The 19,093-nt window shown below is 32.7% G+C and overlaps 3 protein-coding genes across 4 annotated transcripts; 1 reads left to right on the top strand and 2 right to left on the bottom strand.

Annotated features, from left to right (window-relative positions):
• The first annotated feature begins 1,674 nt into the window (after nt 1-1,674).
• LOC123913769 (jacalin-related lectin 3-like) lies at nt 1,675-5,688 on the top strand. Of its 2 annotated transcripts, XM_045964618.1 has the most exons (7): nt 1,675-2,187; nt 2,326-2,529; nt 3,326-3,784; nt 3,878-4,108; nt 4,204-4,575; nt 4,818-5,039; nt 5,146-5,688. In XM_045964618.1, exons 1-7 carry the CDS (start codon nt 2,185-2,187, stop codon nt 5,440-5,442), a joined length of 1,788 nt encoding a protein of 595 aa, XP_045820574.1. In that variant the 5' UTR covers nt 1,675-2,184; the 3' UTR covers nt 5,443-5,688. The 2 variants fall into 2 exon arrangements, with proteins under 2 accessions (XP_045820574.1, XP_045820573.1); XM_045964617.1 differs by having other exon boundaries at nt 1,858-2,529.
• Nucleotides 5,689-5,733: 45 nt separating this feature from the next.
• LOC123913770 (internal alternative NAD(P)H-ubiquinone oxidoreductase A1, mitochondrial-like) lies at nt 5,734-9,781 on the bottom strand. Its single transcript, XM_045964619.1, has 8 exons — nt 9,209-9,781; nt 8,054-8,267; nt 7,568-7,728; nt 7,364-7,429; nt 6,967-7,130; nt 6,697-6,811; nt 6,183-6,362; nt 5,734-6,104 (listed from the first exon to the last, which is right to left on the bottom strand). Exons 1-8 carry the CDS (start codon nt 9,662-9,664, stop codon nt 5,952-5,954), a joined length of 1,509 nt encoding a protein of 502 aa, XP_045820575.1. The 5' UTR covers nt 9,665-9,781; the 3' UTR covers nt 5,734-5,951.
• Nucleotides 9,782-14,427: 4,646 nt separating this feature from the next.
• LOC123918454 (PHD finger-like domain-containing protein 5A) lies at nt 14,428-18,189 on the bottom strand. Its single transcript, XM_045970515.1, has 2 exons — nt 18,058-18,189; nt 14,428-14,955 (listed from the first exon to the last, which is right to left on the bottom strand). The coding sequence occupies exon 2, from the start codon at nt 14,931-14,933 to the stop codon at nt 14,601-14,603; it is 333 nt and encodes a 110-aa protein (XP_045826471.1). The 5' UTR covers nt 14,934-14,955; nt 18,058-18,189; the 3' UTR covers nt 14,428-14,600.
• Nucleotides 18,190-19,093: the final 904 nt, after the last annotated feature.

The raw sequence follows: 19,093 nt of genomic DNA, 5'->3' as shown, positions 1-19,093 counted from the left end.
AAAATATTTAATCAAGGACAAAAATGAAAAAATGAGAGGTACAAAAGAAATACGGGAGGTGGGGAGAGAAATCTACCTTTTCATAACCATATTAACACAACAGAGCCCATTGATAACTTATGGGCCTACGCATGTTTGTATCTTTTATTTATATTTGAAAATTTTACCTCCAATTCTTATGATTAACCCTTCACTCCTACACAAAACCCAACATCTCGTGCTCTAGTCGTACCACTGCAAAAAAGTTATAATAAACAAATAGTAAAAATTTAATTTCTTCTTAAAAAACTGAAATAGTTTGTATGGGTGTTCCGGTAGAACAAACAAAACCGGAACCCTTTATAATAGTGTTCCAGCGGAACACACAGAACAGAATCACTTTGAGTGTTTCGGTAAAACACGCAAAATCTGAACAATTGAGATGAGTGTTCCAGTAGAAAAATACTCTCAGAAACACTTCAAAAATGTGTTATGGTAGAAAGTTGCAACCCAAAACGTTCAAAGAAAATGTTCTGACAAGGAAAAATGAATAAATGAGTGAGATTTTAGTTTATATACAATGGCAAAATATCAATTTAGTGAAATTATAAGAAATTTTAAATTCTTAACTAAACGATATTCAAAATTTTGTATATTTCTCAACAAAGGTATAAACTACTCAAATAAAATTATAATTTCATAAAATTCTCTTATTGAAACCCCCATAAAATTTAACCTCTTCCTATCTCCAGACTCCAGTCTCAACTTTGATATTTCCCACTAACACATTAATTATAAGATATATTAAGCTCAACAGTTCAAAAGTTAGGAGTTTACTTAATTTTTCTTCTATAAGATATATTAAGTTCTGAATCCTTAAGAAATAGTGGTTCTTTGAGCTTTGATATGAGACTTCTTCATTGAACAATTGAATTAAGTGAATCTCTAGTGGTTGTATGGTAATTTAACCACTAAAATTAGTTCTGCTATTCTGTTTTATTTTGTTCAAATTCATACAAACCTCTCTTTATTCACTCTTGGTTTGATCAATTTGCATGATGATCCTCATGAAATAAAATACATTGAATAGTCAAATACCCTTGACATTTCAAACATTTCAAGCGAGTATTTGGCAATTTTTGCAATTTCAGGAGGATATTTGGCTAATCACTCAATAAAATATCTCATATTTGGCTAATCGCTCTATGCAACAGGTTCACCTACTTAAAGCGTAGCTCAAGTGATTGAGTTGAAACGCCCATAGAAGTTTGAGAAGCGATTCAGGATTCAAATCCTGACTATTAACATAACACACTAACAAGTTAACAAACATACATTTTTGTCTATAAAAAAATAGTATTAAAGAGATTTTTACAACAGAATGTATGTGTATTACATAAAATGTTTAATATAATAAAAATTAAATGTAATAAATTTATAGAGGCCAATAATTTCCATTAACATGAATTTTTCTTTACTTTTCTAAAAACTAAATCAACCAACATCATCAACATGAATTTCAATTTCAAAACAAAATTACTTTTTCAACTATTGGTTTTGCTATACCGAAAGGCTTAGCAGCACAATTTATTACATGTCTACCTTTCCTTCATGTGTAATTATCTTGAATATATGTATTATCTAGAAAATATTCACCCTACAAAAAAAAAACAAAAGACAACAAGATTACTAGACTCTTGAACAATTAAGCATGAAGGTAGCATAATATGCATTTGATGATAACATAGTTGGAGAATTTACAAAACTTACCACTAAGTGATTCCATTTGCCAGCTCAATCAACTTGCATAGTTGATGTGCACCTTTCTATATTCCAAATGGAGAATTTAAGATAACATAGAAATTTCATTCCATTTTCATTGACAGAATTTTATTTTGGGCTGTAAATGGAGAATAAGATTTTGGAAAAACACTATTTAGTATTTACTAAGTGACATTCACACAAATGCATGAAAATGAAATTATAAGAAACATGAGACTAATTCTACATGGAACATGATTCCTCTACCTTTCAATTCTTTCCTTCCATTGTGGATTCCAAATTAGTACCTTCTTCATAATCTTCTGTCAAGCATAAACCTCACTTTTTGCTACCATAAATTCCTATTAAGCCTTCTCTAAACACTTATACTTTCAGCCTTCTCTTTTCAACAATTCTAAGTATAATCACAAAAGCAAAAAGAAGATGGTAGTGCATGACTAAAGAAGATTATGTTACTTATGAATCAATCAATGCATTTTTTATTGCAAATTATGTGTTCAACTACCTTGTATTTTGACTCACTTTTTTTAACATTTTTAAATTGAATGATGTTTTTTAATGCAGAGTTTAGAGGAGAAACCGGTATCAGTTGGACCATGGGGAGGAAGTGGAGGATATAGCTGGGATGATGGTGTTTATTCAACAATAAGGCAATTGGTGATAGTTCATGGAGAAGGAATTGACTCCATTCAGATTGAGTATGACAAAGAAGGAGATTCTGTTTGGTCATTGAAGCATGGTGGAAGTGGAGGCCATAAAATTGAAAAGGTAAATTTTCTATGTCCTTAACTTATTATTTTGAAGGTCCAACTTGTTAGTTTTTACTAATGACTAGACGCGTTAGGGTAGGGTAGGGACGTCTCATCAGACATAATAGAATGACTCAACCCGTTACCATCCACTCAAAACAAATCCTAATAACATGTTAATCAAATTTTTTGTGTGCTTAATAACTGTTCTGGACTGTGCCAAGGCTCATCCGAACTGAATCATCTCATTAGCGGCCTAGGGCTAAGCACACACTTAATGCCCTCTGGGGATAATCATTTATCATAGTGTGATGCTGATCAGAGGTCAATCTGCTAATTATTGCGGATATTGCACAACGACCTCAACGAGTTCTCTCGATGAGCTCCATTATTTATTGGCCTCTCTCACTCAAGAGAAAGATACACACCATTTTTATCACCTCTCACTCCCCTTGATTTCTCACTAACTTAAGCGTTGGAGTACTTGCAGGTATGAGATGCAGAACATCTGCATTCTGTTGCGCTTCAACATCACCAAACATCCTTCAGGATCCACCTCGGCTCAATAGCAATTGGCCATAATCAATACTCCCTCTGGTCTCATAGATAACCAAAGATTCATTTTTCAGGTTGATTGAATAACTGATGTATCTGGTTCATATTATAGACCAAATACATTTGTTATTCAATGAACCTGAAAAAGAATCTTTGCTTATATGAGACGGGAGGGAGTATTATTTATAATTCCTGAAAATTGATTGTATATGTCAATACACATAATTGTTTAACATTAAACATTTATGATTGTGGTGCAGATCAAACTTGATTACCCAAATGAGTTCCTAACATCCGTTGATGGATACTATGGTAGCTTAAATCAATGGGGACCAATCTTCATCAGGTCAATAAGTTTTGAGAGTAACAAGAAACTCTATGGACCATTTGGAGTTGAACAAGGAACATACTTTACCTTGCCAGTGACAGGAGCCAAGATTGTTGGATTCCATGGCAGATATGGTTGGCACATAGATGCCATTGGAGTCCATCTAAGGTCCTATCAGCAGCCAAAACCATCCAAAACATTGTCTAATTCACACAACCACATTAATAACACCAATGACAGTGTTGGTTATTCTGTAATACAAGGAAGTGTTAGCCAAGGTTTTGATATTGTTGTTGCTGTAAAACAGAAAGATGGTTTTTCTAGCAAAACTTCACCAACCAATAAGATTCTCACCTTTAAAGAACCTAACAGTATTGAATCAAAAGAAAAGGTAAGAAAAAAGCGTTCCTTAATTTTCTTCTCAACTTTTATGTTTTGGTGCATGTTTGCAAGAAGTGAAACTAAGAATCTTTGTTAACTTCAGATAGTTCCTATGGTGAAGGCACCATCAATAGTTGATGATGGTGTGGTAACATATGGACCTTGGGGTGGTAATGGTGGATATGTATTTGATGATGGACCTTACACTGGAATCAGGCAAATCGATTTGTCGCGTAACATTGGAATTGTGTGGATAAGAGTTTTGTATGATCTTGATGGAGAGGCCGTATGGGGACACAAATATGGTGGAGCTGGAGGATTCAAACATGAAAAGGTGATTACATAAGAGCTTACTATGTAAGCTCTCGCGTACTTACGTAAGTTGTTTATCCAAACGGGGCCTAATTGTTTTTACGCGTAATTTTGCAGATGATCTTTGATTTTCCAAATGAAGTACTAACACATATATCAGGCTACTATGGATCTTTGATGTACATGGGGCCTTCTATTATAAGGTCACTTACATTCCACACTACCAAAAGGACTTATGGACCATTTGGAGATGAATATGGAACTTATTTCACAACAAAGCTGAAAGAAGGAAAGGTAGTTGGCATTCATGGTAGAAAAGGTTTATTTCTAGATGCTCTTGGTGTACATGTCATAGAAGGAAAAGTAATAGTATCAGTTCCAACATCTCCCTCCATGGAAATCATACCAAGAGAACCAAGTATTACTGAAATCAAAAGTGCTCAATGGCCAACCAAACCTGTACTTTCTAAACCAGCACCACTTGAAGAGGTATTTCTTAAATCATTTTCTGCTAATGCTTTGATATATCACCTTTCCGGTGTTACACACGAGTCTACGGTATACTGTTATCATATCATATATATAATAGGACGTGACAAACTATCATTTTAACTGATACATAATATCTTTTTGTAGCATATGAAAATAAGCAATCCAACTGTCAAATTATGTTATGTTATCTTCGGAATCATGTATATCATATTTCAAATAATTTGCCATCGACTTCATAGGTTCCTAGTGGTGTGATTAAAGAACCAGCTCCATGCGGACCAGGTCCATGGGGTGGAGATGGAGGTAGACCTTGGGATGACGGAGTCTTTTCTGATATTAAGCAGATTTATTTGACAAAATCACCAGAAGGAATTTGCTCAATTCAAATCGAGTATGATCGGAATAAGCAATCTGTATGGTCTGTGAAGCATGGTGGTAATGTAGGAAGCATCACACATAGGGTATGAATAATCTTAAGCAGATTCATGATTTCTAACACAAAAAGGTTTTTCTTATTCATTCTTAGTCAGTTTAGTCTTACTAATGATGCCTATATTGTGTTCATAGATAAAATTGGAGTATCCGAATGAGGTTCTGTCTTGCATAACAGGCTATCATGGTACGGTTGCTACTGATGAACAAGCTATAGTCATTAAGTCGCTGACTTTCCATACTAGTAGAGGAAAGTATGGTCCATTTGGTGATGAAGTAGGGAAGTTTTTCACTTCAACGAAAACGGAGGGAAAGGTGGTGGGTTTTCATGGGAGGAGTAGCATGTACTTGGATGCTATTGGGGTCCATATGCAACACTGGTTAGGAAGTCAGAAAACTTCAAGGTCATCATCCCTCTTCAAGATATTTTGATTCTGAAGATTAAAAAATTGTAATAATATTAATCAGATGATTACTGCGAAAGGGGCACGGAGAAAAAAAAGAAGTGTAGAGGATAAGCAGCCGAGCTCATTCCCTTCGCTTCTAGGGCCCAAAGCAGTGCAGTCTTTCCTGGCCAAATCAAGGATTTCGTATACTATCTAAATAATGATTTGTCCTTATATTCAATCTAATTATACATTTTAACACAGTATCAATTGCAAGAGTAACTTGTGACAATTTTTTCAATCCAAGAATTTACTGACCAAAAAGAGATTATGTACATGTAAGTAAATAAATTGATTTCATATAGATCATGCATTTCATGAGTAGTTTAATTATGAACATGAGAAATGATTTCTTGGTTTTTAATTTGTACAAAAGGACATAGGATGGTGAGATTTCTGATTTATGAGAAGTTTCAAGATGAAAGTTTCATTGCCTTGTCCTTCAAGGTTCAAGCTCGGTCGTCAATTACCTCTTTCTTCTGCCACTGTTTTTATTCATAGTCTGCTTATATCACGGCCGAAGATAAGAGTTGTAATCCAGTTGATAAATACATAGAATCTGTTCCTCCAGCTGACAACGCGTGTAATATACGCCGAGCGCCAAATAAAAAAACTCAGAACTCCGGCCAGTGCTAACCCTTTTCCCTCCTGCACGACCTTGATTAGTAAGGTAACAATAATAACACGAAAGCTTTTAAAGCTAAGGAATGATGTTATATTAATTACCTTGCTTTGTCTAAGGTCGACAAGAGCTTTGTATCTTCCAATAGTTGCCATGCTTCCAAGATGCTTATAAACAAAAGGATCACCAAGTTCTATTTCTTCTGCACTATTTGCATGGCCTGCACCTTCTTTACCAATTTTATTCAACATACTTGCTAAATATTTACCTTGTCTTTCTGCCACCTGTGAAATCCAAATGGTAATGTATCAAATGGCCGAAAACAAACTTTCTGGAAAAGTTGAAACTATCAGAACTACTAAAGGCTCTATTTGGTTTTGGTATCAGAAACTGTTTAAGCACGGACACAAACACGGACATCGGACATGACACTGACACGTCAACACCGATAATAATTTGAAAAAATGACATAATTAAATGTAATCATAAGTGCCGGCGTCGTATCGGTGTAGGACACCGACGCGTGTCCAACATCGGGACACGCTTAATCCGAGGAGTGTCCATACTTTATAAAAAGTGAAAACATGAAATGAAAGGGTTGGTTCTAATATCACTTACTTGGGCCAATGCTGGAAGTGTTTGTCTTCCTGTACTTTCAACAAATCCACTGCAGTCACCTATTGAGAACACATCTTGTACCGAAGGAACACGAAGCCACTCATCAACACCAATCCTGAGATAAGAATAGTCAGAATTTTCTTTGAGATTTCTTTCATTACATGGCAGATAAAAGATTATAATTCTATTTATAAATCAACTGCAACTTTGCAAATTTTCCGTAGTTGACAATGTGAAGCGAATGCAACAATGTTGAGTAATGAGACTAACCTTCCACCGGGAGCTTTTGGGAGATCCAAAGATTGAATAATTGGCGATGGACCAACACCAGTAGACCAAACCAACAAACCATACGGAACCTCAGTACCGTCATTTAGGATAATCTTCTGCGCTTTAACGTCTTTCACAATGCCACGAACAAGACGAACTCCTGACTGAGATAAACTACAATATTGGAAAATATAAAACTAATATAGAAAATGTAAACAACTAAACAGTACTATTATCATGACGAGTTTCATCAGTATGTGAAAGACATAATTCTTGTATAAACATAGCGTCTATCAACACAATACAACCAATCAGAAACACCTCAAGATAATGTTAATGTATCATGTTAAACTAAAACTTATATGAATCATTCAAAATGCAGAAATGCCTAGCTTACCTTAGTCAACTGCTTAGTAGCGTAGAGCCTGAGTCGGTCGTCAAAAGATGACAATATCTCATTGGCCTAATAAATTGGTTAACAACATAAGTTCCCTTAGAACAAAGTAAAAGACATCTTTGACATAGAAAAATGGTAATTTTCTAAAACCAAAAATGGCTTGCATAATTTTGTATTACATATATCTGATACTATTGAACATACCTCGATTAATGTAACACGGATGTAATCCTTCACATGAGTATATCTTTGACGAACGTCCTTCATGATAAAATCACTAAGTTCACCACTGAATTCAACTCCAGTAGGACCACCTCCAACAACAACACAGTGCAAAAGCCTTTTTTTTTCCTCTTCTGAAATTCCTGTATCCAAGTAAAACACAGAATTGATTAACAGAATGACTCAACAACACATACTAAGATTAAGTGTTTGCTTGGATCGACTTATTTGATCTTATCTAGTGGCATAAACACTTGCGAGACTACTTAACAGAACTTACAGAAACAGCTTATATGACATGTCCATAAGCTGTTTTAAGCTTATTTTCATATATAGAAATAGCTTATATGAAACCAGTTAGACATTATAGAAATAGCTAATACATAAGCAGATATACGATAAGTGTTTATGCTATAAGCAATAAATTAAGTTGTTTATCCAAGTATGGCTTAAAACATTGTAGCAAACCTGGAACATCAGATAGCATCAAGTTGAGGAGCAACTTTCGACGAATTTCCTGTGCATGATGAACTTCGCGAAGGAAAATGGCGTGTTCATTGACTCCTTGAATTCCAAAAGTAGCAGGATGTGATCCTAATGCAATTACTAGCTTATCATAAGAGACTGTAAATTTCCAAGGATCTATTGTCTGTTCTCCATCAGTTACAGTCTCACAATGCACCTTCAAAACCAAACATCAGATACAAATTTTCCATATAAGCCACACTGCAAGTACCAACATTTCAACCACATTCCAACCAAAATTAATATCATACTATGTTTTTCTTGGAGCAAAAAATAAATAGATTGAGAAAATATGTTGAAGGAAAGAAACGTAGTAAGATATAAGTTGACATGGAAAAAATAAATTCTTGGCCAAACATGTTCCAAATCATTGTAATCAATTAATCTTATCAAGGAATAAACGAGTAAAATGTGGTATTGTGTATTGCTATATCCCCTGAGTTATCCAAAATTACAAAAAACATACCGAAATGTGTCTTTTAGTTAATCAATTTGATCGTTAAATGTGGTTGTTGTTAGTTAAATTTATCTTGAATGCATCTTCCATTAGTCACTTACATGATGTTTGAACACATTTAGCGACTATGGATACACTGTCTCGCACATTTAAAGACTAAAACGACTCGATACTTTGAATTTTTTTTGCAAAGAAACTAGGCTAAATTGCATTTTTGGCCCTCTAACTTTCACATGCCACATCAGCATATGTGGCAAGTTATGTTGGCATGACATGTGAGTTATTGTTTGAGTGGCAAGACATGCTGACGTGACATGTGGGTCACTTGCCACGTGTGCATTGACTTGGTCAAAATTAGTGGGGAGCCACCATTTTGCAAAAGGGACTAAAGTTAGGGGGCCAAAATTGCAAGTTTGTTAAAGGGGCCAAAAGTACTATTATGAAAGTAAATTAAAGAGGCTAAAATCGCAAGTTTGTGAAAATCAGGTGGCAAAAAATGCAATTTAGCCTGTATTTTTTTAAGCAGATTAAATCCAATAATAATTTTAGAAACTATTTATATGTGTGTGTGTGTGTGTGTTAACATTTGCACTCATGTTCAAATACTAGCTAGAAAAAAAAGAATATTCATGTTAACACACCGTATGATTGTGTGCATCAATGGAAGTACAATTGGCAAGAAAGAAATAAGAACCAGGCTCCCTAGAAATAGCAGGTTGAATCCTTCCAATAGGTTCAGCAACTGATCTAAACTCAAGAGTTCCAACACAAGTGGAAGCTAAGAGAGGAGTAAAAACCATATGATTCCTAGGTGAGACACAAACAATGTCATAAATATTAGGGTCCAATCCTTTCATGAGTCTACACCCTGCCCAACCTGAACCAAGAACAACCACTCTTGGTTTTTCATGAGGCTTTGTTGGTTGCAAACTTGAAGCATACTCAATATGTTTAACACTAGGCTTTTCCTCAATGGGTTGAGAACTGAAATGGGAGAGAAAAGTGAATGATGGTAAAAGAAAAAATGGGTCTGTTTTGTTGGGTCTTTGAGATGATTTAATGTTGGAAAATTTTGAGAGATTTCTTAACCAAGACATGTTAGTTGTTCTAGTTATGTTGGAAAATTTCAAATAGGTTTTTGATGTATTCTTTTTAGTGTGTTTTTTTTTTTTATGGTGTTTATTAGATATATGAATTGAAGATATGCATCACAAAATCTAGATTGGGTGTGGAAAGTGAACCAAGTAAATAACATCCAAAGATGTAGGCTTTGTGATGGGTTAGTTATGTTGCTAAGTACTACTCCTCAACAAAAACTCAAATTTTAATTCATTCAGATGTATCTAATCAAATTTTAAGGGTGAAATTTTTAGCGATTAAACTACTTGACAAAAAAAAATTAAAATTAAATCGAATAAAAAAATTACAATATTGACATGTAAATCTATTTGAGTCTATTTATTCGGTTCATTGTTAGTACTATCTTTTTCTATTTTTTCGATTCATTGCCGGTCTATTATTTTTCTCTTTGTTTCAACAAAATTTGAATTAATCGTAACAAAAAAAAAAACAAAATTCACCGTAATTTAAAAGTTATGCAACCAAATAATTGTCTTCAAATGTTTAGTAATCTTTCCCTAAAATCAATGGTTCTGAGTTCAATGCTTAAAATAAACAATTCTTAACCTTGGTTAACCAAAAACAAAAAATATTTGTGCATTATAATAATGAAAAGGTGCATTATGGATTATATTCTTTAATTTATTTTCATTCTTGATGCAAATAACACACAAAAAATTTAATTTTTTAATAGTTTCTCAAATACGTGGCTTATTTTTTTTCTCGTGATTCATTTCCATAACACATTGAGAATAGTGTGATTGAACTCGATGAACTTCGGATGGTTCTAAAACAGTGCCTTTAACTCCTATATTCTTTCATAGTTGTCCTAACTAATCTGCATAAAAGGGAAAAAAAAGAGACGAAAGTATTAGATATGAACTTTTTAGTTCGTGAGAATATTAAGGCAAGTCAAATTTTTCTTTTAAATTTTGGATGATAGTAAGTTTAACCAATTTACATCACTTACTCTGAAAAAAAAATGTAACCATTCATTTGAATAATGACCGTAATTTACACCGTCCTTCTTTTATTTACAATGGAGCCAGAGAGCTCCAGCATATTATTCAAATCCCTCACCACTAGACCAAGCCTAGTAGCTTAATTTACATTGTCCTTCATAATAAATAAATATTATCCTTAACTATATCAATGAATATCTTTTTGCTAACAAATATTTAATATCTTTATTTTTCAATAAATAAATATTTTCCTTAAATTATAATGCATTTTGTCTCAGTGATCTTATCTCAGTTCGTTGGGACATCACATATATTTTGCAGAAGGTGATATCGAAGCCCGGACCGGACAATCTATTTATTCATCTTTAAAGTAGAATTTCTAGTCACTGGGCTATTAGACAAAAAAAATGAATTTAGGAGAGAAAAAAAAATATAATATAATCACTCACCTCGAAGTGGATGAGAAGGAGGAGGATTTTTGGGATCATGTCTGGGATTAGCCACCGGTTCACCGTAATCTTCTATTTCGTATTGGTTATTTTGGTTCCCTGTTAAAGTCGATCAATACCACTATTTATATAATATTTTTGTTATATAAATAAAAATAATGGTCTACTCAAAAGACAAAAAAAATGGAAAAAAAAATAACATAAATAAATGTTGATAAGAAAATTTCATTTTTAAAATTCAAATACTAGAGTTAAGAATAAAATCGTAATAAATATAATATACTCACCTCGAAGTGGATGAGAAGGAGGAGGGTTTTTGGGATCATGTCCGGGATTAGCCACCGGTTCTCCGTAATCTTCTATTTCGTATTGGTTATTTTGGTTCCCTGTTAAAGTCGTTCAATACCACTATTTATATGATATTTTTGTTATATAAATAAAAATAATGGTCTACTCAAAAGACAAAAAAAAATAAAATTGAAAAAAAATAACTTAAATAAAAGTTGATAAGAAAATTTGATTTTTAGAATTCAAATACAAGAGTTATAAAATAAAATCATGATAACAATAATATACTTACCTTGAAGTGGATGAGAAGGAGGAGGATTTTTGGGATCATGTCCAGGATTAGCCACCGGTTCTCCGTAATCATTTACTATTTCATATTGGTTATTTTGGTTCCCTATTAAAGGCAATGCCACTATTTATATAATATTTTTGTTATATAAATAAAATAATTAGTGAATATAAAAAATAAATAATATTTGAAGTTGTAATGGAGCTAGCACATTCAATACAATAGAGCAAGGTTTTAAATAAAAAATGTATGTAACTACTTATGCCACATAATAGTAGTTTTATGTTATCGAAACTGCAATTAAATTGCATTATGACTGCATTTTACTGCAATTATCATACCATTTCTTTAGTTCTTATTCTGTTTTGTGACTGATATTTAAAATTGTGATATATAATACTAGTTAAATGGGATTTTTTTTTTAAAGTCCTTGTTACATAAAAAAAAAAACCAAATTGTCTCACTTTTCAAAAAAAAGTTTTGTATTGTCCCAATCTGTGGACACAGACCCTATGGCGCCATGCTTTCCGCTATGGCTGCCTTCACAGTGGTGCCATGTTGCGGCCTACCATACACGGGATTTTACTGAATTTTCTATAAAAAGTGGGATAATTTGGTATTTGTTTGGTGCAACAAGGACTTTCAGAAAAAAATAAATCGCTAAATCATACCATTTCCTTATTTTCGAATTCTTTCAAAAATACATTGATGACATAAAAACACTTTCAAAAGTGTAGTTAATGCAATCTGCCAATCTTACATTTGAGTATTCTTTTGATACGTATGATTGAATAGAAAAAGATCAAAAAATACATAATTATCAAATAGATTAAATTTTTCGCAAACAACAAATAGATTCATCGAGTCAAAAGAAAATGTTTCAAAACAAATATAAAGAAATCAACAAGTCATATTACCTTTGGGCATGTTCCTAGCAAAGCAAATGGTCACATAGCTGAATAAAAGCCCTAACAAGCATAGCCGAGTGATGAAAGTCATGTAGAGTTGTTGTGTTAATTTATTTTTTTGAGTCGTTGTTGTAAGAACTATTATTATATATAAAAAAAAAATTAATGCATTGCTCACTTAAGTTTAATATTAAATTGAGTAAAAACAAAGAATAACATTTAAATATATATTTATGACATATATAGCCCACACCTAACGTTCATTCTCTTGTAACAAAAAGAAAACCTATTGAACCATACCAAATAAATAAATAAAACGTAACATATTCAACACCTTTCATAAACTTTGTTTTGGGAAAAAAAATAAAAAATGAATGATACTGTTTTTTATTGCATTTTGAAATATTCAACCATTTTAATACCAAATAATAGTTTTTACCATTTTATTATTATTGAACCATTTTATACCAAATAATAATTTTTACCATTTTTAAAAATAATAATTTTTACCATTTTAATATAATATTCAACTATTTTCTATTTTTAATTTTATTCTCTTTTTTTAAAAAAAAATCTCGTTGCATGTTCCAAGTGGCTTTTCTTTTATTAATGAGTTAAATAAATTTTTGGTCCCACCAACAATAAATAGGTCCAAATAATAAGAGTTTTGATCACCTTAAACATATGGTTAGAGTTCCATTTCTAGATGCGTATAGAGAAAATTTGGATCCACCTTGTGTGTCCCATAAATTCTCCGACTTAAATTAGTCATTTTCGAAAGAGTTTTGGAGGGTGTTCGAGAGAAGCGATTCCACATGCACCAAAAGTTTAGGGGCAACAATTTTTTTTAACTTACTATGTGTGTATGTGCGTGCACTCGCGTGTGTGCCTGTGTGCACTCGCGTGTATGTGTGTATTAAAAATAAATAAAATAATTATTATAATTAAATTTTAAAATAGACTTAGACTCTTATTATCTTAATAGTGAAATCTATTTAAAAAATTAAAATTTATCAGGTTGCTACATTCTAGATGGCGAGTCCAACAATGGACAGTGTCATTGTGGATGGCGCGTTCACACATGCAGCTTTTACTTTTTTTTTTGTTTTTTTTTCTTCTGTATATCACCTGCATATTCTACCACCATTTAGGAAAATGTTATTTCAACACAATTTTCAAAAAAAAATACAACAAATATACATGTTTTGTTTTTTAAATATTATTAGTAATTGGACAGACCTTCACTAAAACTGTAATTAATCTCTCTTTGTAACTCCAGATTTAGTGGGGTTTAATTCTGTGGAAAGCTAACTCGATTATGGTCATTTCGGTATCTGTTTGGTGAATTATTGATCCAAATTGAGTTGTGTGCGAAGCTTTGAAGTTGTGACTCGAAAACAAATTTTTGCAGAATTTTGGGGGACATACCTTCACTAAAACGGTAATTAATCTCTATTTGTAACTCCAAATTTAGTGAGGTTTGATTCTATGGAAAGATAACTCGATTACAGTCATTTTGATATCCGTTTGATGAATTATTGATCCAAATTGAGTTGTGTACGAAGCTTTGAAGTTGTGACTCGAAAGCAGAATATTAGGGGGGCAAAATCAAAAAAATTATAAAACGGGGGGTAAAAGTCCGCATTTTAAAATAGGGGGATAAAATTCCAATTTAATCAAAACAGGGGAGGACAAAACTGCATTTAAGCCAAAATGATTTAACCCTATTCATTACATTTCATTGTTGAGACCAAAACATTATTATTTAGAATTTAAACGGATAATTTAATCTACTTATCAATTAAATATTCTGTAATTTGCATGTTGACCTGAAAACACCCAGTATAGGGAAATGAGGGTTAATGATAATAATAGTAACTAAACACACGACGATTGTGCCAGATATAAAAGTTTACATGCACAAGGTTGAATAAACATCATCCTATAATGCAGATATCAGATCATGGCATACAATGAGTAAATGTTTAATAGAAATACAAATGTTGTATTCATCCTCTTCATCTTTTCTTAAAACCATACTTCTTGCGTTCATAGAATAAATCAGTTTTAGCACTCCCTAAATTAACAATTTTGGGGCAACCATCCCTATCTTTCTCCTGTTGTGTGCATTCCTTGCAGTAGTAAGCATCGGAAATTCCTACTCCTCCACATATGACACATCGACCCTGAAACGATCCATAGTTGCATTCATCGCAGACCCTAACAAGTGTACATGGACGCACGTAAGAGTCGCATATCACACACTTGCCGTCACATTTCTCGCACAGTCGTCCAATAGCAATTCCTGGCTGCTTACGGCACATGATCAAATCAGGATGATGCTTGGCCATATTTTCAACAACCTGCTAGATGCTGAATATGTATACAAAATCTTTAGTGTTGTATACAATTGAAAGTCAAACAGAATATACTCACTAATACACTATAATTATAGCAAAATTGAAACAAAATTTTGTAATAGTCGATAGATTGTAATATTAGTAATAATCTTCCCTAGTAGGTATGCAAAATGCATATGCAAGTGGAATCTATTTTAATCAGCTGATCCGATACTCTCTTCATCACATTAGCTATGAAATGATCATGATCTTCCCATTAGAAGAACATGGATTCTGGTAATAGCAAATAATCATAAGTCATAACAGATAACCAACTACCTCAAAAACATTATAAAAAAAATAAAAAAATAAACAGCACAACTTTCAATTTCCCAGTTGATGGGACACTAAATATAAAGGGCACTGCAACTAAAAGTATTCAATGATATTCTTTCTCTACCAAGTTCCAACAAAAAATGACAGCTTTACCACCCTACAGGCTACAAATTCTATTTTATCACTTCTCCTAAGATGAATATCACAAACTCATGGTAGAGAAAGGAATGTCAGTCCGAGCAAGTTAATAAACCTTCAAGAGCCTAATAACATGTTGGGAAGCTTTGCCTCATAGAGTCATAACAATAACATAGTTCAAACTATTATAACCTACAGTACAGTCCTACACCATATACCTCACCCTGGGGGCATAGATCAAGTAAAGCTTGTATAAAATTTCAGTTTCATGCACGATGGTGGAACTTTAGATATTCTGATACAACTGACTACAACCATAAACCCTAAAACCTCTAACATGCTCTGCCTTCAAATACTTCTTTTTTTCTTTAAAAAATTTTCTCTAAAGATAAAACAAGTCCATTACAGCAAGCATGAAATTGAAGTCAAAACCTCGCACTGTAAAAATTGATGATAATCTAGAATAATGGTAAAGTTGAACCTACACCTTATTCATCCAGTGTGTACTCTCCCAAAAACGCCCACAAAATCCAAAGCCCACAGGGCTAAAAAGTCCAGCAGGCCAAGGCCAGAGCGTGGACTTGTATTAAAAAATCAGACTCACAATTAAAAGAGGTTCTTTTGGCGCCCCCTGTGTTTCTCGTGCGCCCTGCTCTTTTCCATTTTTACCCGTCCGCTACTTAACTAGCGGACAGTGTTTACAGCATGCAAGAAACTTCGGGGGCGCCAAAAGAAACACTCATATATTAGACACATTCTGTGGGCAGGCCCAATGCTTTATGCAGCTATGAAACAACATGCAAAATGGTCCAGTATCTTGAATATGGAGTATTATTTTTCCTGCTCTAGTTGTTCTCAAATTAGATAGGATGGGTAAACAAATGAAAGGTAGGCAAATATAAAGACATAAGTTTGTAGAATCAACATTCCAATATATTAGCAACTTGCTTACAGCCAAGGAACTAAAAGATTAAACTTTGACAAGTATTCCTATACAGTTTTTTTGAACAAGAGTATTCCTATACAGTTATACTTCATCCTTCCATTTTGCAAAGTAATCTTAATTCTTAAAAGTTAAACTTCCAACGGTGAAAAAGTTTAGCTATCTATTCTAAGAGGTGAAGTTCAGTAATCATAGTATATTTAGTTAATTAAAGTCTTCCTAACATTTTTCCTTAAAAAACATTAGCTTAAGTTTTGCTTCCAATTATTAATTCTTCACGTATAATAATTTAGCATTCTGAAGATACTCATGAAGTATTTAACTGTCATTGTTAATTTCCTTTAACCTACTAAAATGATCATGGTATTCTAAAGTTCTCGGATTTAGTAAAGCTTGTCTGACTGTTTGAGTGTGATTCTATGTGTGTTTATCAATTGTAGAAGCCACAAAAATAAGCATCCTAATCAGAACTTAATAAGCATCATTATTCTACTTTTTGATTGATGCCTTGAGAATGACCTATGTGAAAATTTCTCTGCTAACAACCAGGCAAAAGGAACTCCCTATGACACTGAATCTCAACTAATTATTTCTTCAAAGCAATCGTTACTGTTATTGATTAACTATAAATTCAAGCCTAACAGTAATCACTCCTACTTTTCTACTCGGTCTAATACTACCTTCTGCTACGAGCTTACGGCAGTGATGTGATTTCCATGTTATTCTAAAGGGTTGTATGAAAGACCTGTATGGATAGACTCATTTAAACTTATCTGCTAACATAAATTGTGTAAAACTGTTTGGGAGAACTTATGTAAACAGATCTATAAGGTGTTTTCAACTTATTTGCATAAGTTCTCCAAAATAGATTATAAAAACAACTTATATCTTATACAAAAACAATTAAACTTTATTGTAATCCGTTGCTATAGAAATAACTTATACATAAGCACTTATCAATATCATGTCATGCTATAAGCTGCAAATAAGCTATTTATCCAAACAGAGCCTAAGGCTATGTTTGGATTGATGGTACATAACGGAATGGAGCGGAATGGAATAAGATGGAATGGAGCGGAGCGGGATGGAATGGAGCATAAAATGTATTCCATTGTTTGGACATTTTGTATTCCATCCCATACACCCCAAATTGGAGGGGAAGAAAAATAAGAGAAAATGATGGAATGGGATGGAATCCATACCATCACATACCACTCCATTCCATTCATTTTTAAAGAATCCAAACAATGGAACTTCACTTCATACCACCACATACCACTCCATTCCATCTCATACCACCAATCCAAACAAAGTGTTTGGCCCAGCTTTTTTTTAGAGCTTATGCAATTTTTATATATTATTATAAGTTTGTCAAGGTAGTTTATGATAAAATAGCTTATAAAATTACAATTTTCACTAGTGTGAACTTATAAAATAGCATAAAACCTAATTTATATTGCATAAGCTCTGAAAAAAAGCTGGGCCAAACGACCCTAAAACTTGTTTAACTTTTTCTTAATCTATTTCCAATATAATCAAATTCCTCTTCTATAAATTTCATCATTAATTGGTTTCAATGTTTTCTTCTTAAAAACTTTGAAATAAATACCAGAAACAAAAACGAAAACCTAAAAATTGACAATATAACCGGTGATTGGAAACAAATCGTAAGAAAAATTTCAATTTATAGCATTAATCAGATGAAGAAAGTTAAAGTACCTGTTGTGAGTAGAGAAGTGTTAAACGACGTCGCTTTGTATGAACTAAGAACCTTGTACTGTGCGGAAGCGATGAAAGATGAAGAAGAATAGAAAAGAAAACACAAAAAGTGAGAAATTTGAACAATGAATGGGGAATGATGTTTTCTCTCCCAATCCCCGTGAATCTTTTATCCCTGAGTTTCCAATTTTGCCCTTGAAAAAACTTCGGTTCGTAGAAACCGAAGTTTTTTTTGCCTTGAAAATAAATTTCGGTTTCTAAAAACCGAAATTTACTCTGAATTTGCACTAGAAAAAATTCGATTTCTGCGAACCGAAATTTTTTGCAAGGACAAAATCGGAATATTGGGGATATAAAAGAATCACGGGGTGGGGAGAGAAAACATCATGGGGAATTTATGAGAAGCGTCCAGACTCTAGTCTTGGGCCAGATCTCAAGCCCAATCCAAATTAATTGTAAGTGTTATTTGCACATTCCATTATAATTATTAAAAAATCAAATTAATTGCCTTATGATTTATGAAACATGCACGAATTTAGCATCATTGTTTCATCTTTTAATTCTTTTGATTGATTTTATGTGTGATGCTCCATTAACCAAAACAAAAAATATGTACTTTTGAAAAGTGAAATAAAACTTTGATCGTGTGGATTAAGCTCATAAGTCAAGAAGAAGAAGACCAAATCCCATAAATAGTAAGTATATGGAACATAAATAAAACAATTTGACTATTGCTTTTTTGTTGATTAAAAAAATTTGACTATTGCATTTTATCATTAAAACAATGATTTTTTTGTTACAAACATTGATTATTTTTTAGTTCGTTATGTCATATTTTATAAACATGATATATGTTATAATCTAATTCAATCCAACGGTCAATATATGTATTTTTTAAGTTTAACATATTGGTATCATTTGATCCTGACTTATATATATAAATAAGTAAAAAAAAACAACAATAATTAAGTTTTATTTACATACTTTTTTTAAAAAAGGATTTACCCATACTTTTAAGTAGCGTATATTTAGCACA

The sequence above is a fragment of the Trifolium pratense genome, linkage group LG3 (assembly GCF_020283565.1).
Source record: "Trifolium pratense cultivar HEN17-A07 linkage group LG3, ARS_RC_1.1, whole genome shotgun sequence".
Classification (NCBI taxonomy): Eukaryota; Viridiplantae; Streptophyta; class Magnoliopsida; order Fabales; family Fabaceae; genus Trifolium; species Trifolium pratense.
The sequence above is the reverse complement of the archived record's forward strand: the minus strand, read 5'-3'. Positions and strand labels throughout refer to the sequence as shown.

Bases quoted from the DNA above. Each gene is read 5' to 3' on its own strand.
- LOC123913769 (XM_045964617.1), top strand. From the start codon at position 2,320: ATGCAGAGTTTAGAGGAGAAACCGGTATCAGTTGGACCATGGGGAGGA. The intron at 2,530-3,325 runs GTAAATTTTCTA...ATTGTGGTGCAG, and splicing joins GAGGCCATAAAATTGAAAAG to ATCAAACTTGATTACCCAAA. The intron at 3,785-3,877 runs GTAAGAAAAAAG...TGTTAACTTCAG, and splicing joins GTATTGAATCAAAAGAAAAG to ATAGTTCCTATGGTGAAGGC.
- LOC123913770 (XM_045964619.1), bottom strand. From the start codon at position 9,664: ATGTCTTGGTTAAGAAATCTCTCAAAATTTTCCAACATTAAATCATCT. The intron at 7,729-8,053 runs GTTTGCTACAAT...ACTTGGATACAG, and splicing joins GATGCTATCTGATGTTCCAG to GAATTTCAGAAGAGGAAAAA. The intron at 7,131-7,363 runs GTAAGCTAGGCA...AGTTTATCTCAG, and splicing joins CTACTAAGCAGTTGACTAAG to TCAGGAGTTCGTCTTGTTCG.
- LOC123918454 (XM_045970515.1), bottom strand. From the start codon at position 14,933: ATGGCCAAGCATCATCCTGATTTGATCATGTGCCGTAAGCAGCCAGGA.